The sequence below is a fragment of the Xenopus tropicalis genome, chromosome 6 (genome assembly GCF_000004195.4).
Source record: "Xenopus tropicalis strain Nigerian chromosome 6, UCB_Xtro_10.0, whole genome shotgun sequence".
Classification (NCBI taxonomy): domain Eukaryota; kingdom Metazoa; phylum Chordata; class Amphibia; order Anura; family Pipidae; genus Xenopus; species Xenopus tropicalis.
Genome location: NC_030682.2, coordinates 4,597,999 through 4,625,924, shown reverse-complemented (window position 1 = coordinate 4,625,924; position 27,926 = coordinate 4,597,999). Strand labels below are relative to the sequence as shown.

The 27,926-nt window shown below is 46.2% G+C and overlaps 2 protein-coding genes and 1 pseudogene across 3 annotated transcripts in view; all 3 read right to left on the bottom strand.

Moving 5' to 3' along the window:
• Nucleotides 1-13,058, bottom strand: part of LOC101733242 (oocyte zinc finger protein XlCOF6-like) — a 255,372-nt gene extending 242,314 nt beyond the window's left edge. The window contains exon 1 of the mRNA XM_031904217.1: nt 12,457-13,058. The gene's annotated coding sequence lies outside the window, so the exon portion shown is untranslated. The remainder of the gene's footprint in view (nt 1-12,456) is intronic.
• LOC101734654 overlaps nt 1-27,926 on the bottom strand; it is a 151,358-nt pseudogene that overhangs the window by 26,139 nt on the left and 97,293 nt on the right.
• On the bottom strand, nt 21-27,679 carry LOC101734591 (oocyte zinc finger protein XlCOF6-like). 2 transcript variants are annotated; one of them, XM_018089987.2, is made up of 2 exons: nt 26,889-27,550; nt 21-2,257 (listed from the first exon to the last, which is right to left on the bottom strand). In XM_018089987.2, the coding sequence occupies exon 2, from the start codon at nt 2,247-2,249 to the stop codon at nt 759-761; it is 1,491 nt and encodes a 496-aa protein (XP_017945476.1). In that variant the 5' UTR covers nt 2,250-2,257; nt 26,889-27,550; the 3' UTR covers nt 21-758. The 2 variants fall into 2 exon arrangements, 1 of the variants encoding a protein (XP_017945476.1); XR_004223243.1 differs by lacking the exon at nt 21-2,257 and adding an exon at nt 25,319-25,360 and having other exon boundaries at nt 26,889-27,679.

Genomic DNA, 27,926 nt, shown 5'->3' with positions numbered 1-27,926 from the left:
AAAAGGACATAACTTAAATAAATTAAATTTTATATTTATTACAGGGGTAAACAGTGCATTTTGAAAAGATGTTACAAAAAGAGACATACACATACAAACAGTAAATAAAAGGAAATAAAACACAGAGAAACCCTATGAGCCAAGAGTTTGAAAACCTGAGCCCCCCCACCAACAGAATTGGAGCCTCAAGTATAAGCTAAAGAGAACCTGGGTCTGTTGCCCTTTTATCACCCCGGCAATTCTGAGGCCAGTTTATGTCATATAATATTAGCACTTGCCGGTACCAAATATTATTATGAAAGTAGGGGCTTGCTTTAACCCATATGTGGGGGATCAGAATGATACCAAACATGAGGGGGGTCTCCTGTCCCGGCCCCCCCAGAAACTATCCCCCTAACTGGTGGGTATAGGCAGTCCCTGTTTGGTATCATTGGGAAGCAGGGGGCCTCCCCATTACCAATATGTGATTTATGAGGATGTGACCCCTAAAGCAAAGGAGATATGGATCCCTTTCTATAATCCATATTTTTTTCCTAGCTGCGCCCCCTGCTGTTCTTAAGTGCACAATTGCCTCTCTTTATCAACAGATCAAAGAAACCTTCCCTGCCCCAAATGGCTGTCTCTGAATTGTCTGCTTAACCCAGATAAGTTTGTCGCCTTCCCACAGTCCCTTTTGCATATTTAATTAATTAAGGGTCTCTGTGTGGACACACAGAGCCAAATGCTGCCAAGTTTAACTCCGGACATGCCAGGGAAATTCAATTCTGGCATGACATACGGGCACATGGTTTCCCCCTGGTATGGGTTCGTTCATGTTTGAGAAGTGCGCGCTTTACAGTGAATTTTTTCCCACATTCTTTACAGGTGAATGGTTTCACCCCAGTGTGAATTCTCAAATGTGTACGAAGGCTGCCCTTATCTGAAAAACCTTTCCCACATTCTGTACAGGTGAATGGTTTCTCTCCAGTGTGAGTTCTCTCATGTATACGAAGGCCGCCCTTATCTGTAAAACATTTCTCACATTCTGTACATGCGTATGGTTTCTCTCCGGTGTGGATTTTTTGGTGGCGATTAAGGGTGCTCTTTTCAGAAAAACTTTTCCCACATTCTGTACAGATACATGGTTTCTCCCCGGTGTGGATTCTTTCATGTACGAGAAGGCTGCGCTTTACAGCGAAACTTTTCCCACATTCTGCACAGGTGAATGGTTTCTCTCCAGTGTGAGTCCGTTGATGTTTTTGAAGAATGTTTTTTTTATTAAAACATTTGCCACATTCCGTACAGGTGTATGGTCTCTCCCCTGTGTGAATTCTTTCATGGATTTTAAGATGGCTCTTGCGAATAAAACATTTGCCACATTCTGCACAAGTGTATGGTCTCTCCCCTGTGTGGATTCTTTCATGAATTTTAAGATGGCCCTTGCGAGAAAAGCCTTTTTCACATACTTTACATTTAAAAACTTTATCATCTATATGAATTGCTTGGTGCCTGCAAAGCTTTTCCATGTCAGAATAATTTTTACCACATTCACTACATGCATAGGGCTTGTATTTGTGATTTATTTCATGCCTCTTGAGTTTTCTCTTTTCAGAAAAAGTTTCCCCACATTTTGTACAGGTGAATGGTTTCTCCCCATTGTGAATTCTTTCATGAACAAGAAGGCCGCGCTTTTCAGTATAACCTTTTCCGCATTCTGTACATGCAAATGGTTTCTCCCCTCTGTGACTCATTTCATGTTTGTGAAGGGAGCTCTTCAGAGTGAATTTTTTCCCACATTCTGTACAGGTGAATGGTTTCTCCCCGGTGTGAATTCTTTCATGTACATGAAGTGCGTGCTTTTCAGTATAACTTTTTCCACATTCTGTACATTTAAAAGGTTTCTCCCCTCTGTGACTCATTTCATGTTTGTGAAGGGAGCTCTTTAGAGTGAATTTTTTCCCACATTCTGTACAGGTGAATGGTTTCTCCCCTGCGTGGATTCTTATGTGTGTAACCAAACTCGGTAATAAAGAGAATCTTTTCCCACACTCTGTACAGCTGTATAGTTTCTCTCTGGAGTAGCTTCTCAGTTGTTTCCCACAGAGGTGGGCGAGAAGATGGCTATTCACAGTGAAGGTTTCCCCACACTTATAGCAGATAAAACCTGATCCATCAGAGCTTGTTAAGCAATCGCCATCTCTTGTGCCGGACTCCGAGTCAGTCTCTGGTTTGGGCAGTTCAGCAGAGTCTAAATTGGGTTCCGCCTTCATGTACCCCCCTAATAACAACAAGAAATAAAGTGCTGAAGGGGGAATAGATACCATCTGTAGAAAATCTGTTATATCAAACAACAAAGAAGAAATCATATAGTTATAGGGAACACAGAACTTTTAATTAGTATTAATTAGTACCACGGGTCCATTTCACTTCCTACTGGCTGCTTTCTCAGCCCATTGCACTGCAGCATGCCAGCCAATAAGCAGTTAGACAGAACCCATAAATCTTCCCTGTATGAAGGCAGAGCTGTGATTGGTTGGCCCATCTTTCTTTGCTTCTGGCAATGACATGTCTTCTCTGTGGGGCCCATGGGCAATACTATCCCATGATTTTCCACAGCATGGTGACATGGTATGAGTGTACATGCAGGTGTGGGGCATGGGGGTAAATTTTGCACCTGGGCCTGGAGAACTATAGTTACACCTTTACTTGTATTTCACTCATTTGTAACATGTCCTCTAATAAAGGGGCATTTGTACAGGTAACAGTTCTTTATTGCCCAGCCTGAAATCTCCTTCCATATATCAGTCATTCTTGCCAACATAACGAGGCCAATTTTTAAAAATGCTCCTCTCTTCCCGTTGTTCTGGGCCGGACACCTTTTCCTAAATCTTCTATTGGTGAATAAAGGATAAGTCAACTCACAATATCATTTGTCCAGGTATTTGCATTAGCCACACCAGGAATCTGCCCTAGGGTAAGAGAGTAATTGTCCCAATACAGAGATATGGATCAGTTTCTGGGCTGCTTTCCATTCTATCTCGGCCCAACCAAAAAGCAGGTTGGAGGGTTTTCACACTGTGGACTATCTGACAACATCAAAACCAAAATGTATTTGCTGCTTCCTGTTACGGGGCACAGGTAGTGAACCCTGACCGGTACTTTTTTTTCATTTCATTTAATGGGAGATTTATCCTAATGTGCATTTTGGGCTGGATTATTGTACCAGTAGATTTGTTCTAGATTAGGTCTATGGCCACTGAGCTAGGGAACAAAATAACCCTAGCGGGAAACATGTGAGCCGTGCCCTCCAGTAGCCAAAGGCTAAAAATCTGATGGGCAGCTCTGCCATAGATTGCTGTGGTACCTATGGCACTGCCAGGGGAACTCACACTGATACCTGCCCCCCTGGCACCAGCAGGGGTATAATTGGTATCAATGCTGATGTTACTCACTCCCTGGCTACTTACCCCCATCAGTAAGTGGTACTGCTGAGCTTTCCATTGGGTTCTGATGGTCCTCAGGGTCCAGTTCTTCTTTCTTGATCTTTAAGTGAAGAATTACTTCTGCCTCTGGGGAACCTGCCAGTTAGGGAGAGACAGAGCCATGTAAAGCTGGGAGTAAGGGAGAGACAGGGCCGTGTAAAGCTGGGAGTAAGGAAGTGCCTGTGTTAGATCAGAAATACTTCATACAGGCTTTATAGGGGTTATGGGCAAATCTTTATATAGAAACAGAAGCAGCTCATTCTCCTGGCAGTTAATGAGCCTCAGGCACAGCTGTACCCAGCCCAAGCCCCGCCCACAAATACTGCCCCCATCATCCCCCTCTGCCCCAGCCCCAACCCCGCCCACAAATACTGCCCCCCATCATCCCCCTCTGTCCCAGCCCAAACCCCGCCCACAAATACTGCCCCCATCATCCCCCTCTGCCCCAGCCCAAACCCCGCCCACAAATACTGCCCCTATCATCCCACTCTGCCCCAGCCCAAGCCCCACCCACAAATACTGCCCCCATCATCCCCCTCTGTCCCAGCCCAAGCCCCACCCATAAATACTGCCCCCCATCATCCCCAGCCCAAGCCCCGCCCACTAAAACTGCCCCCATCACCCCCCTCTGCCTCCATAGCAATTAATTCCAATCGGCAGATATAGAACATCTCAGTAGTATGTATAAATTTATCCCAGTGCTCTGAATAGGAAGTTCCCATGTAAGTGACCCGGCACTAAGCTGGGGAGAATACAGATGAATGGGAAATTTTAGATCTATGTACTTTGGCGCCATCACTATAAAAGTAAACTCACTGGATCTCTGGGTTAAAAATATTTTGTATAGAGGTTAGATTTTAGGGTTACAATTACACCGATAATTCTGGTTGAAAAAAAGAAAACTTCATCAAGTTCAACTGATACCTACACTAAGCTAACTGTAGATCTGGGATACTCTGCTTGTTCAATAAATCATCCAAACCCCTCTTATAGGGATTAATAGAATCTGCCATAACAAACCCCTGGCAGGTCATTCTTCAATCTCACTGCCCTCACCCTGGGGAACCCACTTATCTCAAAAGGGAGCCTTTTGGCTTTTTATGTGAAAGAACACACCCTGTCTATACAGAAAACTGCCCCCATACTCAGGGTGAGGCCTTACCAGGGACCTATAAAGGGGCAAAATTATGTTTCACCCCTTGAGTCAATGCCCTTTTTATACAAGACATCACTTTATTTGCTTTAGTAGCCACAGAATGACACTGCCTGGGATTAGACAACTTGTTATCCATAAATACCCCCATATCTTTCTTAATTAAGGATCCCCCCAACTCACTCACATTTAGTGTCAAATTCGCATTTATGTTATTCCTACCAAAGGGCAGAACTTTGCACTTTTCAACATTGAACCTCATTTTCCAGTTTGCTGCCCAGTTTCACAATGTTGCCAAAGTGGCAGTATCCTGCATGGAACTTAATAGACACAGTACTTACAGTGCCCCCCTCCAGGTCATTAATAAACAAGTTAAAAAGCAAAGGGCCAAGGACTGACCCCTGTGGTACTCCACTTACAACACTGGCCCTATTGGAAAATGCTTAACTTACCCGTAATCAATCCTTCAGCCAGTTTTACATCCAGATCAATATTGCTTAATTTAACCAGTGGTTTAGCAAAATCTAAGTATCACATTCACTGCCATCCCAGAGTCTAGGTTTCTGCTCACCTCATAGAAAGTAAAGTTAAGCTTGTTCAGTTCCCTGGGTTGAATTCTTTCTGGTGCCAGACCTTTGTTTACTTTCACATACAGTGGAGGAAATAATTATTTGACCCCTCACTGATTTTGTAAGTTTGTCCAATGACAAAGAAATGAAAAGTCTCAGAACAGTATCATTTCAATGGTAGGTTTAACAGTGGCAGATAGCACATCAAAAGGAAAATAAAAAAAAAATAACTTTAAATAAAAGATAGCAACTGATTTGCATTTCATTGAGTGAAATAAGTTTTTGAACCCCTACCAACCATTAAGAGTTCTGGCTCCCACAGAGTGGTTAGACACTTCTACTCAATTAGTCAACCTCATTAAGGACACCTGTCTTAACTAGTCACCTGTATAAAAGACACCTGTCCACAGAATCAATCAATCAAGCAGACTCCAAACTCTCCAACATGGGAAAGACCAAAGAGCTGTCCAAGGATGTCAGAGACAAAATTGTAGACCTGCACAAGGCTGGAATGGGCTACAAAACCATTAGCAAGAAGCTGGGAGAGAAGGTGACAACTGTTGGTGCGATTGTTGGAAAATGGAAGGAGCACAAAATGACCATCAATCGACCTCGCTCTGGGGCTCCACGCAAGATCTCACCTCGTGGGGTGTCAATGATTCTGAGAAAGGTGAAAAAGCATCCTAGAACTACACGGGAGGAGTTAGTTAATGACCTCAAATTAGCAGGGACCACAGTCACCAAGAAAACCATTGGAAACACATTACACCGCAATGGATTAAAATCCTGCAGGGCTCGCAAGGTCCCCCTGCTCAAGAAGGCACATGTGCAGGCCTGAAGTTTGCCAATGAACACCTGAATGATTCTGTGAGTGACTGGGAGAAGGTGCTGTGGTCTGATGAGACCAAAATAGAGCTCTTTGGCATTAACTCAACTCGCTGTGTTTGGAGGAAGAAAAATGCTGCCTATGACCCCCAAAACACCGTCCCCACCGTCAAGCATGGGGGGGGAAACATTTTGCTTTGGGGGTGTTTTTCTGCTAAGGGCACAGGACAACTTATTCGCATTAACGGGAAAATGGACAGAGCCATGTATCGTGAAATCCTGAACGACAACCTCCTTCCCTCTGCCAGGAAACTGAAAATGGGTCGTGGATGGGTGTTCCAGCACGACAATGACCCAAAACATACAGCAAAGGCAACAAAGGAGTGGCTCAAGAAGAAGCACATTAAGGTCATGGAGTGGCCTAGTCAGTCTCCGGACCTTAATCCAATAGAAAACCTATGGAGGGAGCTCAAGCTCAGAGTTGCACAGAGACAGAAACCTTAGGGATTTAGAGATGATCTGCAAAGAGGAGTGGGACCAACATTCCTCCTAAATGGGCGCAAACTTGCTCATCAATTACAAGAAACGTTTGGCCTCTGTGCTTGCAAACAAGGGGTTTTCCACTAAGTATTAAGTCTTTTTTTGTTAGAGGGTTCAAAAACTTATTTCACTCAATGAAATGCAAATCAGTTGCTATCTTTTATTTAAAGTTATTTTTTTTTTATTTTCCTTTTGATGTGCTATCTGCCACTGTTAAAATAAACCTACCATTGAAATGATACTGTTCTGAGACTTTTCATTTCTTTGTCATTGGACAAACTTACAAAATCAGTGAGGGGTCAAATCATTATTTCCTCCACTGTATGCCCATCAATAGATATATTATTATTACAATTGGGTCATTATCTGGTTCCACAGTTGTGCAAACAGAAAAAACAATAACAGTTCATGATCTCTGCTTTATCATCAACCAACTGACCTCCCTTATATACTAAGGGTCCCACCACTTATTGTTTTGTTTTCTGTTTACATATTAAAAAAAAATAATTTTGTATGTATTTTGCTCCCCTGACTACTTACCAAATAGTAGAGCTGCTGAGCTTTCATTTGGGGTCTGATGATCTTCAGACTCAGCTTCTTCTTTCTTTATCTGCAATATTTCTGCTTGTGGCTCTGGGGAAGCTGCTAATGGCAGAGACAGGGCCTCCTTAATTCATTGAACAATAAATGAATAATGGCTACTGACCCCCATCAGGCACTGATCAATAAACATGTCAGTACCCCAACATTCTATATGCTACCAAAGTAAGTTCCAGAATCTTAAGGATTAACCTCCTATCTCTGGAAATGGTAACCTGGGTGAAGAGGCTAGCCAGTTCTTGGACAAACAATTACTTGGTTTTGTGACTATTCTCCCCTCCTACGTAAGGGGCATTATTACGAAGATGAAAGACATAAGGTTGAGGGCAAATACAGGTATAGGACCCGTTATCCAGAATGCTCGGGAGCAAATGTATTCCGGATAAGGGGTCTTTCTGTTATTTGGATCTCCATACCTTAAGTCTACTAAAAAATGAATAAAACATTTATTAAACCCAGTAGGATTGTTTTGCATCCCATAAGGATTATTTATATCTTAGTTTGGATCAATTACAATGTACAGTGTTATTACTACAGAGAAAAGGGAATCGGTTTTAAAATTCTGAATTATTTGATTAAAATGGAGTCTATGGGAGACAGGCTTTCCGTAATTCAGAGCTTTCTGGATAACGGGTTCCCGGATAAGGGATCCCATACCTGCACTCTTCTTGCCATGAGTGGTGTTGCAGCAGTGTGCACATCCGTATGACACTCACAAGGTTTATTAGCTGTATATTTAACCCTAGTGTAGCAATATGTATGGGGATAAACATATTGCACACGGGATTTGGATATAAGGGCTGTATAAATTAATTTACACACTTTGGTAGTTCCTGACTACTTCAAAGCATTATCAGTTACCCCAAGTCAAGTAGTAGACGTTTATCTGTAATCCCTGAGTTTTCATGACCCAGATACTAGTTTTACCTACTTCAAAGTATCACTTCTAATCAAATGCAAAATAAGTTAGGGCTATACAGGATGCTTATCTTGGTATCTATTATTCCTAACTTATGTGCTAACGTTCAAGGTGATCTAACAGCAGGAGACCCCGAGAAACCATCTGTAGGAGGGGGCTTTTGCATTTCAAAGTGGAATTGTTTATACAGATGTTATTGGTAAAGAAACATCTAAAGAAATTAAAAGCTCCCTGCTTTTCCACTAGAGCCTTTTTGAGCTAAAGGTAGGTGCAGTGGGTCTTACTACTCAGTCACATTGTTTGCTGGGGGGCTTTATTTTAATTGCATCACAGACTCAAAGTCATTAGACAGTGTAGGACTCACGTACAATGAGGGGCCTTGACGTGGCACGTGAGCTTACATATTTTGGCCAAAGTGTGGTACTAACACCTCATTTTTTGTAAAAATTATTTTTAAAGGCAAACTAAGCGCTGGCAAACTTTCTCTCTCTTTGTATCTAAAGAAATTAGTTGGTTCAACTAAAACAATGAGATTGTTGTGAGCCAATCAGAACCATTCCCCATTTTGGTCAACGGGATAGAAACAGTATAACCAGGGAGCTGGATTGCTGATTTTTTTATGAGTTGGGTCAGGGAGAAGTCTTGAAGGCTAATTCCTATAGAACAGACCCTGTGGGCACATTTAAAGGAGACATATCCTATAAAAATGATGAATGTACCAGGGAATTATACTCCTCTAGATATAGAAGGAATGTGCTTAAAGTTGTGTTTCTGACTGATTTATTGAGAAATTCCCCCAAACCCCACTAGCCCCGCCCATCTGTTCCACTTCCTGCTGCCTCCTTTCCCAGGCTGTGCAGGGGGGCGGCGGCACTGTAGGATAGGAACCAATCAGCAGCTAGGCTGACCTGATAGGGAACTGAAGCCTGTCTGTGCTTGTGTGAGTGCAGGGCTGTGATTGGCTCCCCCCCTCCTACTGTGCTTCTGGCAGGGACCGTTAGGACACGCCCACCCCTCATGTGAAACCCAGACAGGGACCTGAGAGGATCTATAGGGAGCTCCAATAAAGGGGCCATTGTTACAGATAGGGTTAATGTTTAGCCCAGAGGGAAACCAGCACCGGATATTATTCATAATTGCCTACAGGGTTAGGGGTTTTCCCATTTATCCAATATGTCTCCTTTAAAAGGAAAAGTAACACTAAAAAATTTTAACTAAAAAAATCTATTCTACCCTCCCCCAATAATTGCCCTATCCTGAAAACTATTTGTTATTTATAATGCTTTAGAAATAAATACCTGTTAAACTTGGCTTCCGGTCATTTGAACAAAGCTGATATGGCCATGCAGGAGAAAGTATCGGGTGAAGTTTAACTATGCGGTGATCGATTGATCGAGTCTAGCCTGACTCCTTCCTATACAGAAGGAAGGCTAGGCTCGATCAGTCAATCGCCGCATAGTGAACGCTTCTCCTGAAACTTTCCCTGCGTCACCATATCGCCTTTGTTGAAATGACCGGAAGCCAAGTTTTTTACAGGTATTTTCTTCTAAAGCATTATAAATAGCAAATAGTTTTCAGGATAGGGCAATTATTGGGGGAGGGTAGAATAGATTTTTTAGTTAAAAATTTTTAGCGCTACTTTTCCTTTAAAGGAACTCTCTGGGCTGTATAATCAAAATAAATTAGCTTCATCTCTGGAAAAGAACCGTGGTTGTTTCCTTTCACCCGTTTGTGGTAAATATTGGAATCTCCTGTATATTTGTAATAATATAATATATCTACACGATCCCATAGTGGAAGCGATTTTGGTTATAAAGGGTTCCTGGGGGATCTCATAGAATTCTGCTTCATGCAGCACAACTTAGTGTTTAATGATAAATCCTACAGGTACAAGGTACGGCAGGGGGGGCCTTATTTGCCCCAACGTATGTCATTATGTTTATGGGATGGTGGGATGGTGTCTGTGTATTCTCAGAAGAGATACAACATGTGCTGCCAGAATACAGAGCTGGTACAGCTACATTAATGTTCTGTTCGTTATAATTATAATCGGCTGAGGAACTGACCAACCGTTTCAATATTTTTAATAACAATGAATGTTACTGTGACCTGCCCAGTCGCTGCCAGTGCCCCACAGCTTGATATTGCTGCCAGTTTGCCTACGTTGGCCTGAGACAGCCCATGTTTGTAATGTGTGAGGCTGGTTGGGCAATACTAATACTGGCCGGGGGCACAGACAGGCAGGGGGACTTCACACAGGGACATGGGGCCCCAAACTCTCAGGGCAGAATCTATGTGTGAACTCACTGTCCGACACATTTTATTTTTAGTTTATTTCCACCCCCCCTCCGTCTGAGGTTTAAAAGACCTAAGGTATTTTTTAATCTTCTATCCCCACAGTAGGGAATTTGGGGGTGGATAATTTGGGGGTGCAGTCGGATTTCTCAAATTAAGTGGAAACCTGAAGTGGATTTACATGATCCCTAACTGAACTGTAAGTTGATATAAATCTGTGTGTGTGTGTGTGTGTGTGTGTGTGTGACCGGCACAGCTTATTTACTGGCTTAAGGAATCTCAGCCATTACTTGTGGTGCCGAACTCATCTCTTTTCTTCTCTCTTTGCATATAAAGCAGAAGGGTCTCCCTCTAATTCACTGAACATTAAATGAATACCGGCTACTTACCCCCATCAGTAAGTGGCGCTGCTGAGCTTTCCATTGGGGTCTGATGGTCCTCAGGGTCACAGCTCTGACACACACACACACACAGCCCTAACACACACACACATACATTTTGAATACTTTTAAATGAATACATACTTTGTATTGTATTGGGAAGCTGTCAATAAGGTTTTTTACTGGCTAAACAATTGGTAATTTGTATGTAACGTCTGTAACTCTTTTCCACGCATTAAATATACTTTAAATATCACCTTGGTGAGTGGTGTTTGTTGACCACAGTACTTACACAAATATATTAGAGAAAGGATAGTTATAACACTCGCTCCCTGGCTACTTACCCCCATCAGTAAGTGGCGCTGCTGAGCTTTCCATTGGGGTCTGATGGTCCTCAGGGTCCGGTTCTTCTTTCTTTATCTGTAACATTTCTGGTTGTGGCTCTGGGGAACCTGCCAGTAAGTAATGGGCACTGTCATGTAAAGCTGGGAGTAAGGAATTATACTGGGAATTATGTCTGTAGGGCAGAACCTCCTGCTGGGGTTTAACCCTTCCTGTCCCCCCAGCAAAGCTGAGCTCTGTGTAACCAGATGGTCTGTGTCCTACAGAAACGTTACTCACCGGCCCCAGGAACGGGATCCATTTCCCTCTTTATTGTGGGCAGAGGCTCCTCAGTGTCCGGCTCTTCATTCTCCCATTTCCCCTCTAACCTCCTTGGTTCCATCTCTGGAGAACCTGACAGCAAGGAACAGAAACCCACCATATAAAGCTGCCTGTGGGGCTGCGCTTGGGCCCCCCCTCTGATATTAGTGCAATAAATACATGTTGTACAGGGAGGGGTTTATCCAATCAGCAAACTGCCCCTTTCTATCAGCCCCTGCAGCGGGATTAACCCCCAGTCCCACAGCCGCCCCTCTCTATCAGCCCCTGCAGCGGGATTAACCCCCAGTCCCACAGCCGCCCCTCTCTATCGGCCCCTGCAGCGGGATTAACCCCCAGTCCCACAGCCGCCCCTCTCTATCGGCCCCTGCAGCGGGATTAACCCCCAGTCCCACAGCCGCCCCTCTCTATCAGCCCCTGCAGCGGGATTAACCCCCAGTCCCACAGCCGCCCCTCTCTATCGGCCCCTGCAGCGGGATTAACCCCCAGTCCCACAGCCGCCCCTCTCTATCAGCCCCTGCAGCGGGATTAACCCCCAGTCCCACAGCCGCCCCTCTCTATCAGCCCCTGCAGCGGGATTAACCCCCAGTCCCACAGCCGCCCCTCTCTATCAGCCCCTGCAGCGGGATTAACCCCCAGTCCCACAGCCGCCCCTCTCTATCAGCCCCTGCAGCGGGATTAACCCCCAGTCCCACAGCCGCCCCTCTCTATCAGCCCCTGCAGCGGGATTAACCCCCAGTCCCACAGCCGCCCCTCTCTATCAGCCCCTGCAGCGGGATTAACCCCCAGTCCCACAGCCGCCCCTCTCTATCAGCCCCTGCAGCGGGATTAACCCCCAGTCCCACAGCCGCCCCTCTCTATCAGCCCCTGCAGCGGGATTAACCCCCAGTCCCACAGCCGCCCCTCTCTATCGGCCCCTGCAGCGGGATTAACCCCCAGTCCCACAGCCGCCCCTCTCTATCAGCCCCTGCAGCGGGATTAACCCCCAGTCCCACAGACAGTGCAGGGAGGAGGAGGAGGAGGAGGAGGAGGAAGAAGAGGGAAAATCACTTACCCAGCAGCCCAGGGACACAGAATAAGGCAGTTACAGGAAGGAGTCTCCCGTTTTTCTATCCGGTCTGAAACTAGAGAGAAGCACAAAGATCTCTCACCCCTCCCCCTGGGAAGGCAGCTCCGCCCTTTAGCCAATGAGCTGGTTCGGTTTCAGACCAATCAAACAATGGCTTCCCTCTCAGAGTTGTCCCTGCCCCAGAGAGGCGGCCATATTGCTGGTGGGCAGATGCAGATCAGGAGAGCTGGCAGTGCAGGAGCAGCCGCATGTGGGCACCAGAATAAAGGGAAATGGGATTACAGAGCTCAGTGGATCTGCCTGCAGAGTTTTACTGCTTTCTACTTGTTACTGAATAGAACTGACAGTGAGTGAGTGGCTGAGAGCAGTGCATGCTGGGTAGCTGCCAGGTTACAGACAGGGTTACAATATATTTCAGTTACTTAATGCTTTTGCCTTTGGGACAGTGCAGACTCAGTAACTTCTACATGGGACATGTTACTGTACAGAGCAAGCAGTGTGGCAGCTCCTACTTGTTAAAGGGGGACATATTGTGTGAGAAACTATATTGTGCCAATGAATTGTACTCATATAAATATAGAAGGAATGGGCTTTGAAGGGGTTGCCCACCTTTCCTCCCTGCTAGCCAAGAAATGCTAGGTTATGCCCCCTGAGTATGATAATATGGGGAGAGTCTGTGTGGGAATAAGCGGTTTAAGACCCCCCCGAACATTCATAGCAGAGACAGCAGCTCCGCATCATGTTACCTGCCTGTAACTGTAGCAGCCAATCAGAGGGGAGACAGGAAGTAGCCACGCCCAGTAGCTTTAGAAGCTCCTACTGCCAGTACTCAGGGTTACACAGAGCTTCAATGCGCTGACACACGGGCTTGTGCAGAAAGGGGTCAGCGACCCCCCCACTGACTCCTGCCCTATACAGAAACGCTGTCTGCTGAGGTAAACAGTAGCCATTTTATTAAAGAGATACAGTACTCATTTTATTGCAATGACCTGCTAAAATAGCTTCATTTATGTGAAGGTGAGCCGCCCCTTTAAGAAGTAGTGTTTGGGGGGGGTAACTTATGCTTTATATCTTCTTTAAGAGCTTGGGGGACAAAGTGCCCAGAATCACAGGAAGGCTTATTAATATATTTATATAAAACCCAGGAAAGGCAGATTTACCTCAAAACTTTTTGTTACAAAAGGGCACAGATCCCCCCTCTAAGGTTTCTGGGTATTGATTTAATTCTCAGGCCTAATAGGGCCGGGCACTGGGACCGTACGGTGAGAGAAGAAAGTATTGGACACTATAGCCCCATGGATAGAATGAAAATTGTTCTTTTATCCCACGTGAGGACCAAACGGTGATCAAATAATATTTGTTTCTTTTGTTTAAAATTCCCAGTGTGCCCCAGGTTTTTGCTCTTTGTATAAACACAGAGATATACAAACATAGGTTAGAGTGAGTGTATATATATATATATGTGTGTGTGAGTATATAGATAGGTAGGTGTAAGTATATGGGCAGTACTGGGGTATATTGGGAGAGGTTGAACTTGACTGACTTTGTTCTTTTTCAATCTATGTAACATATATATATATATACACCATATATTGCTGCTCTACATACGGTACGGCCATACAATCAGTTGCAGAACATTGGGACTAACAGCCCAGACCTTTGCCCCCCCTATACTATTGCCCCCTGTCACATGACTTCTGCACCTGGTGGGAAACCCCTCCTCTCCCTCCCTCCCACCACTGACCCCCAGCCTCTTATTTCCCCTCCCCCTTTACCTATTTGCCAATGATGAAAATAAACCAGACCAACTGCAGGGATAGTTTCCATGTTCCTTTATTTCATTCATTCTTTCCTGGAGTTAATGGTTAGAGTTTTATGTTTATTAGGGAAACTGAAGACACTTGAGGAATGACGTTCCAACTGTCCCATTTCCCTCAGCCCATTAGGGATATCAGGAACCGCTGCCATTTGGGTCACATCTCTGGCTCATTTGCCCCCAGCAATTCCCATTTTGCCCCAGTAGTAACTGTGTGAATCCCAGTATAATATTTGTGCTTCTCTGCCTGTACCCAGAAGCCCCTGCTGTGTATCAGCAATTGCACAGTGACTCCTCCCCCTGAGCGTCTCCTCCTCTTCCTCATGGTTTCCCTGCACTTTATATGAATAAGTATATTACAAGTTGCCTGATTGGCTGAACATATCACACCGGTTAATAACATTAGGTTTCTCCTGAACATCTATTGCTCTTGTGAAAGGAAACAGAAGCCATCTTGTTTTCTTAACTCCATCTTGTTCATATCATTTAATATTAGAGGGTTTTGAAATATGCTTAAGTTGTTTTTCTGTTAAAAAGCTATGTTTGATGGGTTCTGCCGAGTCTGCCTGACAGAGGGGCCCCAACTGTCCTTATCCCTCCCCCCATTGGGTTTGTGTAAGTGAGGGGCCTTGGTGTGTTGGCCAACTGGGCCCAACTGCCTGTTCTGCTTTAGAGATAACAGAGATAACTACTGATAGGAGTGTTTCAGAGCAAACTATATTATGAGCATGTTTTGTGACAGTCGTCAAGAGTCTCATTTTGGAGACAGCTCCGTCAGGACTGTCTGTACACTCTCTTCGTACGAATAAACATATCTACAATCAAACTGGCCCGTCCAACTGTTTCACTGTAACACTGTATGTTAAAGAACTTTTTTCCTCATTCTTTACAGGTCAATGGTTTCTCCCCGGTGTGAGTTTTCTGGTGGATTGGAAGTCCTCTCTTTTCAGTAAAACATTTCCCACATTCTGTACAGGTGAATGGTTTCTCCCCAGTGTGCCTCATTTCATGTATGCAAAGGGAACTCTTTAGAGTGAATTTTTTCTTGGCGATGTTTTCTCTCGGGAGTGAATTTTTTGGTGGCGATTAAGGGTGCTCTTTTCAGTAAAACTTTTTCCACATGTTGTACAGGTACATGGTTTCTCCCCGGTGTGAATTCTTTCATGTATGAGAAGGGTGCGCTTTTCAGTGAAACTTTTCCCACATTCTGTACAGGTGTATGGTTTCTCCCCTGTGTGCCTCATTTCATGTATGCAAAGGGAACTCTTTAGAGTGAATTTTTTCCCACATTCTTTACAGGTGAATGGTTTCACTCCAGTGTGAATTTTTCCATGTATACGAAGGCTGCCCTTATGTGAAAACGATTTCCCACATTCTGTACAGGTGAATGGTTTCACCCCAGTGTGAATTCTTTCATGTATACGAAGGCTGGCCTTTTCTGGAAAACATTTCCCACATTCTGTACAGGTGAATGGTTTCACCCCAGTGTGAATTCTTTCATGTATACGAAGGCTGCCTTTTTCTGGAAAACATTTCCCACATTCTGTACAGGTGAACGGTTTCACCCCAGTGTGAATCCTTTCATGTATACGAAGGCTGCTCTTTTCAGTAAAACATTTCCCACATTCTGTACAGGTGAATGGTTTCTCTCCAGTGTGAATTTTCTGGTGCATTTGAAGGCTGCGATTTGTAGTAAAACTTTTCCCACATTCTGTACAGGTGAATGGTTTCTCCCCTGTGTGAATTCTTTCATGCATGCGAAGGGTGCGCTTTTCAAGAAAACCTTTCCCAAATTCAGTACAGGTGAATGGTTTCTCTTCAGTGTGAATTTGTTGATGTTTTTGAAGAGTGCTCTTTCTAGTAAAACATTTCCCACATTCTGTACAGGTGAATGGTTTCTCTCCAGTGTGAATCTGTTGATGTTTTTGAAGAGTGCCCTTTTCTGTAAAACATTTCCCACACTCTGTACAGGTGAATGGTTTCTCTCCGGTGTGAATTCTTTCATGGAATTTAAGATGGCTCTTGCAAGAAAAACCTTTTTCACATACTGTACAAGTGTATGGTCTCTCCCCTGTGTGAATTCTTTCATGGATTTTAAGATGGCCCTTGCGAGTAAAGCCTTTTTCACATACTTTACATTTAAAAGCTTTCTCCTGTGTATGAATTGCTTGGTGCCTGCAAAGCTTTTCCATGTCAGAAAATTTTTTACCACATTCACTACATACATAGGGCTTGTATTTGTGAGTTGTTTCATGTCTCTCGAGTTTTCTCTTTTCAGAAAAAGCTTTCCCACATTCTGTACAGGTGAATGGTTTCTCCCCGGTATGAATTTTCTGGTGCTTGCGAAGATTCGACTGTATAGTAAAAGATTTCCCACATTCTGTACAGGTGAATGGTTTCTCCCCTGCGTGGATATCAAACAACAAGGAAGAAATCATATAGTTATAGGGAACACAGAACTTTTATTAATTGGTATGAAGTATTTCTGATCTAACAAAGGCACTTCCTTACTCCCAGCTTTACACAGCCCTGTCTCTCCCTTACTCCCAGCTTTACACGGCCCTGTCTCTTCCTTACTCCCAGCTTTACACGGCCCTGTCTCTCCCTTACTCCCAGCTTTACACGGCCCTGTCTCTCCCTTACTCCCAGCTTTACGCGGCCCTGTCTCTCCCTTACTCCCAGCTTTACGCGGCCCTGTCTCTCCCTTACTCCCAGCTTTACACGGCCCTGTCTTTCCCTTACTCCCAGCTTTACGCGGCCCTGTCTCTCCCTTACTCCCAGCTTTACGCGGCCCTGTGTGCCCCCCTGGCACACTGGCTACTTACCCCCATCAGTAAGTGGAGCTGCTGAGCTTTCCATTGGGCTCTGATAATCCTGAGGGTCCAGTTCTTCCTCCTTTATCTTTATCTGTAATATTTCCGGCTGTAGCTCTGGGGAAGCTGCAAGTAAGGGAGAGACAGGGCCGTGTAAAGCTGGGAGTAAGGGAGAGACAGGGCCGTGTAAAGCTGGGAGTAAGGGAGAGACAGGGCCGTGTAAAGCTGGGAGTAAGGGAGAGACAGGGCCGTGTAAAGCTGGGAGTAAGGGAGAGACAGGGCCGTGTAAAGCTGGGAGTAAGGGAGAGAGAGGGCCGTGTAAAGCTGGGAATAAGGGAGAGACAGGGCCGCGTAAAGCTGGGAGTAAGGGAGAGACAGGGCCGCGTAAAGCTGGGAGTAAGGGAGAGACAGGGCCGCGTAAAGCTGGGAGTAAGGGAGAGAGAGGGCCGCGTAAAGCTGGGAGTAAGGGAGAGACAGGGCCGTGTAAAGCTGGGAGTAAGGGAGAGACAGGGCCGCGTAAAGCTGGGAGTAAGGGAGAGACAGGGCCGCGTAAAGCTGGGAGTAAGGGAGAGACAGGGCCGCGTAAAGCTGGGAGTAAGGGAGAGACAGGGCCGTGTAAAGCTGGGAGTAAGGGAGAGACAGGGCCGTGTAAAGCTGGGAGTAAGGGAGAGACAGGGCCGTGTAAAGCTGGGAGTAAGGGAGAGACAGGGCCGTGTAAAGCTGGGAGTAAGGGAGAGACAGGGCCGTGTAAAGCTGGGAGTAAGGGAGAGACAGGGCCGTGTAAAGCTGGGAGTAAGGAAGTGCCTGTGTTAGATCAGAAATACTTCATACAGGCTTTATAAGGGTTATGGGCAAATCTTTCTATAGAAACAGAAGCAGCTCATTCTTCTGGCACCTAATGAGCCTCAGGCACAGCTGTACCCAGCCCAAGCCCCACCCACAAATACTGCCCCCATCATCCCCCTCTGTCCCAGCCCAAGCCCCACCCATAAATACTGCCCCCATCATCCCCCTCTGTCCCAGCCCAAGCCCCACCCACAAATACTGCCCCCATCATCCCCCTCTGTCCCAGCCCAAGCCCCACCCATAAATACTGCCCCCCATCATCCCCTCTGTCCCAGCCCAAGCCCCACCCATAAATACTGCCCCCCATCATCCCCCTCTGTCCCAGCCCAAGCCCACCCATAAATACTGCCCCCCATCATCCCCCTCTGTCCCAGCCCAAGCCCCACCCATAAATACTGCCCCCCATCATCCCCTCTGTCCCAGCCCAAGCCCCACCCATAAATACTGCCCCCCATCATCCCCCTCTGTCCCAGCCCAAGCCCCACCCACAAATACTGCCCCCATCATCCCCCTCTGCCACCATAGCAATTAATTCCAATCGGCAGATATAGAACATCTCAGTAGTATGTATAAATTTATCCCAGTGCTCTGAATAGGAAGTTCCCATGTAAGTGACCCGACACTAAGCTGGGGAGAATACAGATGAATGGGAAATTTTAGATCTATGTACTTTGGCGCCATCACTATAAAAGTAAACTCACTGGATCTCTGGGTTAAAAATATTTTGTACAGAGGTTAGATTTTAGGGTTACAATTACACCGCCCTTTTTATACAAGATTTTATACAAGTTTGTTATCCATAAATACCCCCATATCTCAATTAAGGACCCCCCCCCCAACTGACTCCCATTTACTGTCAAACTCACATTTATGTTATTCCTACTAAAGGGCAGAACTTTGCACTTTTCATCATTGAACCTCATTTTCCAGTTTGCTGCCCATTTTTTTACAATTTTCGCTCTTCAAAGTGGCAGTATCCTGCATGGAACCTAATAGACACAGTACTTACAGTGCCCCCCTCCAGGTCATTAATAAACAAGTTAAAAAGCAAAGGACCAAGGACTGACCCCTGCGGTACCCACTTACAACACTGGCCCTATTGGAAAATGCTTAACTTACCCGTAATCAATCCTTCAGCCAGTTTTCTATCCAGGTCCAATTATGTTCCAGGTCAATATTGCTTAATTTAACCAGTGGTTTAGCAAAGTCTAAGTATCACATTCACTGCCATCCCAGAGTCTAGGTTTCTGCTCACCTCATAGAAGGTAAAGTTAAGCTTGTTCAGTTCCCTGGGATGAATTCTTTCTGGTGCCAGACCTTTGTTTACTTTCACATATGCCCATCAATAGATATATTATTATTACAATTGGGTCATTATCTGGTTCCACAGTTGTGCAAACAGACAAAACAATAACAGTTCATGATCTCTGCTTTATCATCAACCAACTGACCTCCCTTATATACTAAGGGTCCCACCACTTCTTGTTTTGTTTTCTGTTTACATATCAAAAAAAATAATTTTGGATGTATTTTACTCCTTGCTGCAGTGACCTTGTCATTATTTAGTTTAGCTCCCCTGACTACTTACCAAATAGTAGAGCTGCTGAGCTTTCATTTGGGGTCTGATGATCTTCAGACTCAGCTTCTTCTTTCTTTATCTGCAATATTTCTGCTTGTGGCTCTGGGGAAGCTGCTAATGGCAGAGACAGGAGGGCTGATTCACTAAAGTGCTTTAAAACGTGCACTATTTATAGCGCGCGTTAAAAATGTTAACGCGTCTAATTTTTTACGACTTAACGCACGATTCACTATAAGCGCACTTGTGTCAATTTACGCGCAATACTGCATGCGATATTTTAGTCGCGCTAATTAACGCACACGCTGTATTTTCCTTACTGTCTTTCCTTCCTTTTTGGCTTCTTTCCTACTTACTTTACTTGTATGTATGTATGTATGTATGTATGTATGTATGGCCGCCTATTATTATTGTGTGCAACTTATGGCCTCAAAGCTGTGGGGTAGAACAACTAATTAGGCCAGTAAATAGAGGGGGGGCATTTAAGAAATATGTGCTAAAATACTTAGGGGTCCGTTTACTAAAGTGGCTTAAATTTAGTGGCACATTTTAGACACAGAATAAATGGCAAATATGTTATGGGCAGTTTATTAAACGGGAACAAATATAATATTGCGATTATTCTGGCGCCAAAACATTGGATTGGCAGTTATCCCACTCGCCAGAAAATACGCTACGTACTAATTAGCGCAAGTTTTACTATTCAGCAAAATGGGCTAAAGGCAAAATTGTTGGCAGAATATTTGCAAACATGTAACCCATATAGCATATTGATGTGTTACTGATAAATGTAAGGGTGTAGGGGAAACTACATGAAAGTATAGAATACCATATCAAGGAAGGAAAAATAATTAGACATTACTCAGTTCAAGACTACAAAACTAACAACTTTTATTTTAAACAATAAAAAAAAACTTAGGGCTCGCTGCCCTTGATTTGGGCCATGTTGCCCTTGATTTGGGCCATTTCCCCCTGGAGCTCGGCCACCTGGGCCTTCATGGTGGCAATCTCCTCCTGCATTGGCCGAAGGGTGGGGTCAGTCCAATCAGGTGCTGTTTGGGTCCCCACATCTTTGGTCCGTCGTGAGGGTCCCTCGTCCGCAGTTGGACCTGGTGCCCAGCGTTTGGCCTGGGGAGAGTCCGGGGCTGATGGAGCCTGGGGTTGAGGCGCTACATTCAGCTGAAGTTCTGTGAGATAATATTGCAAGATGTTATTTCAATCTATGATACATATATATATATATACATTCATACACCATCATAAATAACGGGGCCCCTCACAACAACATTTTTTGGGCCTCCCACGCCCTCACTGGCCCCTCCCCCTGTGACCCCTCACATCAATACAAAGGACACACAGACATTGTTAGCCAGGGCCCCCTAAAACATTCGTGGCCCTTCCCCAAATGACTCACACTATGGGCCGCTCCCTGCTGCTTCCCCCCTGCTTTAAACTTATTTATGCATATGTATTTGAAAATAGATGTGTATATGTATATATATATGTGTGTGTGTGTGTGTGTGTGTGTATATATATATATATGTGTGTGTGTGTATATGTATTTTTTTTTTCAAAATGCCACAACATATTTAAAATTCCCTCTTTATTGGAACTTTATTGTGTGTTTTTGAAAAAACATGCATATATACACACATATATATATATATATATATATATATAGAATATACATTTCTTACATTTGTACTTTTAGTTCAAATTACTTGCTAAATCTTTTAAAGGGGAAGGAAAAGCAAAATCTATTAAGCACACTATTAAATAGTACTACTATTGCTGTGTAAAAACGCTATATTCCTGGCTTGCCTAATGAAAGATTTACAGAGATACACATACTAGAACCTACATACTTGTTTCAGTGAACGGCGCCGCCATCTTGTCCAGCGTGTCTGTATGGGCTGAAAAGCACAAGCCAGCTCCCCGCTCCTGTCACAAAGATTCTGCAGCTCCACAAAACCCCCGCTCCTCCCACAAACCCCCCGCCCCTACCACAAACCCTTGCCGCTCCTGCCACAAACCCCCCCGCTCCTGCCACAAACCCCCCGCCCCTACCACAAACCCCCCGCTCCTGCCACAAACCCCCCGCCCCTGCCACAAACCCCCCGCCCCTACCACAAACCCCCCCGCTCCTGCCACAAACCCTTGCCGCTCGCAGCACCTGCCCCCCCCCCCTTTCCCCTCCTGCTTGTCAGAGAGTTTGGCGATGCTGTGTCGCCATCGCAACCGGACGCTTCTGCCCTCTGCGCATGCGCCGACTGCAGTAACAAGTCACTAAGTCTTGGAGGAGCGATGCATTATGGGAATCCTCTCTACCCAGCTCAGCGGTTTTTTTCTCTGTTTGGCTTCTGATCTTCTGAATGGGTGAAATATGGGGAGACTTAAGGGCACTATCGAGACACTGAAGGTATGCCTGCAGCTTGGGATTAACTCTTTATTAGCCTTTCCTTCTCCTTTAATGAGCATATTCTGTAAAACCATAATAAAGTACAATAATTACCTTCTGCTATTTCAGAAAAACAAAAACAGAAGCGGAGCACCGGGCAGCAGATTCAGTAAAAATCCATATTTATTTCCATTTCTTTAAAAACATAAAGAAGCGTCCTCACCCATACAGTTTGACGCGTTTCGTGGCTAGCAAGCCACTTCCTCAGAAGCTATTTCAGCTATTAGCTCGAAATTCCTGCGCTTCAGGTCCGACCATATCCGCTGGAGCAGGCGGAGGTCCATTTCAAGGGCAAACCTCCTGCGCAACCTGTCTATGAGGTCACGCAGGATTGCCCTCTTCCTCTCATGGACCCCAGCGGCAGCCTGTCATAGCCTGAGCGCAGGAAGAAGCGCATGATGTAGCGCCTCTCCTCTGGTAGAAGCTCACATACCCCAGGCATATTGTCACCAGATGTCTCTGTAGGCTCTATGACACAAAATGGCCACAAGTCGCGCGTGTCACGAGATTACAACGTTGCGACCAAAAATTTGCCAAAATATACCTAGTAATGTATTTGTGCGACTAAATATTCACCGCTATAGTAGCGAATATTATGGTGACTAGATATTCACCGCTATAGTAGCGAATATGATGGCGACTAGATATTCACCGCTATAGTAGTGAATATTATGGCGACTAGATATTTACCGCTATAGTAGCGAATATTATGGCGACTAGATATTCACCGCTATAGTAGCGAATATTATGGCGACTAGATATTCACCGCTATAGTAGCGAATATTATGGCGACTAGATATTCACCGCTATAGTAGCGAATATTATGGCGACTAGATATTTACCGCTATAGTAGCGAATATTATGGCGACTAGATATTCACCGCTATAGTAGCGAATATTATGGCGACTAGATATTCACCGCTATAGTAGCGAATATTATTAGGGCGACTAGATATTTACCGCTATAGTAGCGAATATTATGGCGACTAGATATTCACTGCTATAGTAACGAATATTATGGCGACTAGATATTCACCGCTATAGTAGCGAATATTATGCGAATAAACACACACCATACACGCCAATACTTTAGTAAAATTACTTTATTAAAAATGCCCATTTCCCTGCAAACTGGCGGCTGCATCACTCTGGGGGAAATACAGACTGAATAAATCCCACTGCAAAGTCCATATTTTATTGCCAAAAGCTCATTAACTGTACTTTTCTATAATTACCGCCTGCCTCAAGTAGGGGTTAATTTTCGCATAGACCAGTGCTGTCCAACTTCTGTTGTACCGAGGGCCGCAATTTTTCCGACCTACGTGGTGGAGGGCCGATAATGGAAGCCAGTTTTGACCACTCCCCTTTTTGAAACCACACCCATTTGAAACCACACCCATGTTATCACATGACCATACCCATATTAATGGTTGTAGTACAGCAAAAAACTGCCATACTCTGCCTGCCCTACCCTGCCTGTGTGTGCCATACTCTGCCTGCCCTACCCTGCCTGTGTGTGCCATACTCTGCCTTCCCTACCCTGCCTGTGTGTGCCATACTCTGCCTTCCCTGCCCTGCCTGTGTGTGCCATACTCTGCCTTCCCTACCCTGCCTGTGTGTGCCATACTTTCACAGTGTTTGCCATTCTTGGCTGGTTTGTGCCATACTTGGCCTGTGTGTGCCATACTCTGCCTGTGTGTGCCATACTCTGCCTGTGTGTTCCATACTCTGCTTGCCCTATGATGCCTGTGTGTATAGCACACAGGCAGCCTACAGTGACACAATGCTGGCACGGCTCCTACAGTCTGCACAATAACTATATATGAAAAAACTTTTTAATTGAAGTACCACCTCAGTATGTCTATGTCAGTATATGTTCTTTTTGTAGTGTGCAGGGATTAGTTGTGGGTTTCTACTGCTCCTGAGGTGTGAACAGGGGAACAATGGGGGTGATTACAGCCTGAGCCTGAGGTGTGAACACTGCAGGGGGTGAACAATGCAGAGATTAAAAGGTGTGAACAACACAGGGGATTACATATTTAAACAATACAGAGGGATTACAGCCTGAATCTGAGGTGAGAACCATGCAGGGGGGCCAGTTAATCACAGTACTGATACCATTTATAGTTTACACAAGAGTAAACCATCAAAGCAGCCAGACAGGTGGGGGGCCACACAGAGGGCGGGCCGCCAGTTGGACAGCACTGGCATAGACTAATGCGATATTTAGCGCGTCTAAGTGTTTGTGAATCATGCTTTCGTATTCATTTCTGCGCGCAAATTAACGCATGCAGTAGGGCAAAATTTAACGCATGCGATATGCGACTTAACGCACGCGGTAATACTGTAGTGAATCGTCGCGTCTATCTTAACGCAATAAAAGTGCAATAAAACTTATCGACCTTTAGTGAATCAACCCTAGGGCCTCCTTAATTCATTGAACAATAAATGAATAATGGCTACTGACCCCCATCAGGCACTGATCCATAAACATGTCAGTACCCCAACATTCTATATGCTACCAAAGTAAATCTGGGCAATACTAATACTGGCCGGGGGCACAGACAGGCAGGTGGACTTCACACAGGGACATGGGGCCCCAAACTCTCAGGGCAGAATCTATGTCTGAACTCATTGTCCGACACATTTTATTTTTAGTTTATTTGCCGCCCCCCCCCCCCCTGAGGTTTTCTTCTATCCCCACAGTAGGGAATTTGGGGGTGGATAATTTGGGGGTGCAGTCGGATTTCTCAAATTAAGTGGGAACCTGAACTGGATTTACATGATCCCTAACTGAACTGTAAGTTGATATATATCTGTGTGTGTGTGTGTGTGTGTGTGTGTGTGACCGGCACAGCTTATTTACTGGTTTAAGGAATCTCAGCCATTACTTGTGGTGCCGAACTCATCTCTTTTCTTCTCTCTTTGCATATAAAGCAGAAGGGTCTCCCTCTAATTCACTGAACATTAAATGAATACTGGCTACTTACCCCCATCAGTAAGTGGCGCTGCTGAGCTTTCCATTGGGGTCTGATGGTCCTCAGGGTCCGGTTCTTCTTTCTTTATCTGTAATATTTCTGGTTGTGGCTCTGGGGAACCTGCCAGTAAGTAATGGGCACTGTCATGTAAAGCTGGGAGTAAGGAATTATACTGGGAATTATGTCTGTAGGGCAGAACCTCCTGCTGGGGTTTAACCCTTCCTGTCCCCCCAGCAAAGCTGAGCTCTGTGTAACCAGATGGTCTGTGTCCTACAGAAACGTTACTCACGGGCCCCAGGAACGGGATCCATTTCCCTCTTTATTGTGGGCAGAGGCTCCTCAGTGTCCGGCTCTTCATTCTCCCATTTCCCCTCTAACCTCCTTGGTTCCATCTCTGGAGAACCTGACAGCAAGGAACAGAAACCCACCATATAAAGCTGCCTGTGGGGCTGCGCTTGGGCCCCCCCTCTGATATTAGTGCAATAAATACATGTTGTACAGGGAGGGGTTTATCCAATCAGTAAACTGCCCCTCTCTATCAGCCCCTGCAGCGGGATTAACCCCCAGTCCCACAGCCGCCCCTCTCTATCAGCCCCTGCAGCGGGATTAACCCCCAGTCCCACAGCCGCCCCTCTCTATCGGCCCCTGCAGCGGGATTAACCCCCAGTCCCACAGCCGCCCCTCTCTATCGGCCCCTGCAGCGGGATTAACCCCCAGTCCCACAGCCGCCCCTCTCTATCAGCCCCTGCAGCGGGATTAACCCCCAGTCCCACAGCCGCCCCTCTCTATCAGCCCCTGCAGCGGGATTAACCCCCAGTCCCACAGCCGCCCCTCTCTATCGGCCCCTGCAGCGGGATTAACCCCCAGTCCCACAGCCGCCCCTCTCTATCGGCCCCTGCAGCGGGATTAACCCCCAGTCCCACAGCCGCCCCTCTCTATCAGCTCCTGCAGCGGGATTAACCCCCAGTCCCACAGCCGCCCCTCTCTATCAGCCCCTGCAGCGGGATTAACCCCCAGTCCCACAGCCGCCCCTCTCTATCAACTCCTGCAGCGGGATTAACCCCCAGTCCCACAGCCGCCCCTCTCTATCGGCCCCTGCAGCGGGATTAACCCCCAGTCCCACAGCCGCCCCTCTCTATCAGCTCCTGCAGCGGGATTAACCCCCAGTCCCACAGCCGCCCCTCTCTATCGGCCCCTGCAGCGGGATTAACCCCCAGTCCCACAGCCGCCCCTCTCTATCAGCTCCTGCAGCGGGATTAACCCCCAGTCCCACAGCCGCCCCTCTCTATCAGCCCCTGCAGCGGGATTAACCCCCAGTCCCACAGCCGCCCCTCTCTATCAGCCCCTGCAGCGGGATTAACCCCCAGTCCCACAGCCGCCCCTCTCTATCGGCCCCTGCAGCGGGATTAACCCCCAGTCCCACAGCCGCCCCTCTCTATCGGCCTCTGCAGCGGGATTAACCCCCAGTCCCACAGCCGCCCCTCTCTATCAGCCCCTGCAGCGGGATTAACCCCCAGTCCCACAGCCGCCCCTCTCTATCGGCCCCTGCAGCGGGATTAACCCCCAGTCCCACAGCCGCCCCTCTCTATCAGCCCCTGCAGCGGGATTATCCCCAGTCCCACAGCCGCCCCTCTCTATCAGCCCCTGCAGCGGGATTAACCCCCAGTCCCACAGCCGCCCCTCTCTATCGGCCCCTGCAGCGGGATTAACCCCCAGTCCCACAGCCGCCCCTCTCTATCAGCCCCTGCAGCGGGATTAACCCCCAGTCCCACAGCCGCCCCTCTCTATCAGCCCCTGCAGCGGGATTAACCCCCAGTCCCACAGCCGCCCCTCTCTATCGGCCCCTGCAGCGGGATTAACCCCCAGTCCCACAGACAGTGCAGGGAGGAGGAGGAGGAGGAGGAGGAGGAGGGAGAGGGAAAATCACTTACCCAGCAGCCCAGGGACACAGAATAAGGCAGTTACAGGAAGGGTTCAGCCTTTCCCTCTATCCGGTCTGGGTACAGAGAGAAGCACAAAGATCTCTCACCCCTCCCCCTGGGAAGGCAGCTCCGCCCTTTAGCCAATGAGCTGGTTCGGTTTCAGACCAATCAAACAATGGCTTCCCTCTCAGAGTTGTCCCTGCCCCAGAGAGGCGGCCATATTGCTGGTGGGCAGATGCAGATCAGGAGAGCTGGCAGTGCAGGAGCAGCCGCATGTGGGCACCAGAATAAAGGGAAATGGGATTACAGAGCTCAGTGGATCTGCCTGCAGAGTTTTACTGCTTTCTACTTGTTACTGAATAGAACTGACAGTGAGTGAGTGGCTGAGAGCAGTGCATGCTGGGTAGCTGCCAGGTTACAGACAGGGTTACAATATATTTCAGTTACTTAATGCTTTTGCCTTTGGGACAGTGCAGACTCAGTAACTTCTACATGGGACATGTTACTGTACAGAGCAAGCAGTGTGGCAGCTCCTACTTGTTAAAGGGGGACATATTGTGTGAGAAACTATATTGTGCCAATGAATTGTACTCATATAAATATAGAAGGAATGGGCTTTGAAGGGGTTGCCCACCTTTCCTCCCTGCTAGCCAAGAAATGCTAGGTTATGCCCCCTGAGTATGATAATATGGGGAGAGACTGTCTGTGTGGGAATAAGCGGTTTAAGCTGCAGTTCACACCACAAAATCAGAAAAATTTTTCAGGGAGGAGGAGCGTTTCCTGTCAGCAGTAAACAAAAGGAATTCTGGGAATGAATGGGTTTATTCTATAAGCTAAAGCTCAGGATAATAGCTGATTCCCAACTACAGACCGGTTTCTCCTTTCTTGGGGCTCATGAGTGTAGAGCAGGGTTTCTCTGTCAGCAGTGTTAAGGTCCCCATACACGGGCCGACTCTAGCTGCACATATGGGTCCCTTAGACCGCGACGGGCCTGCCCGACCAATATCCGGCCTAAAATCGCCCAGATCTCGATCGGGCAGGTTATAA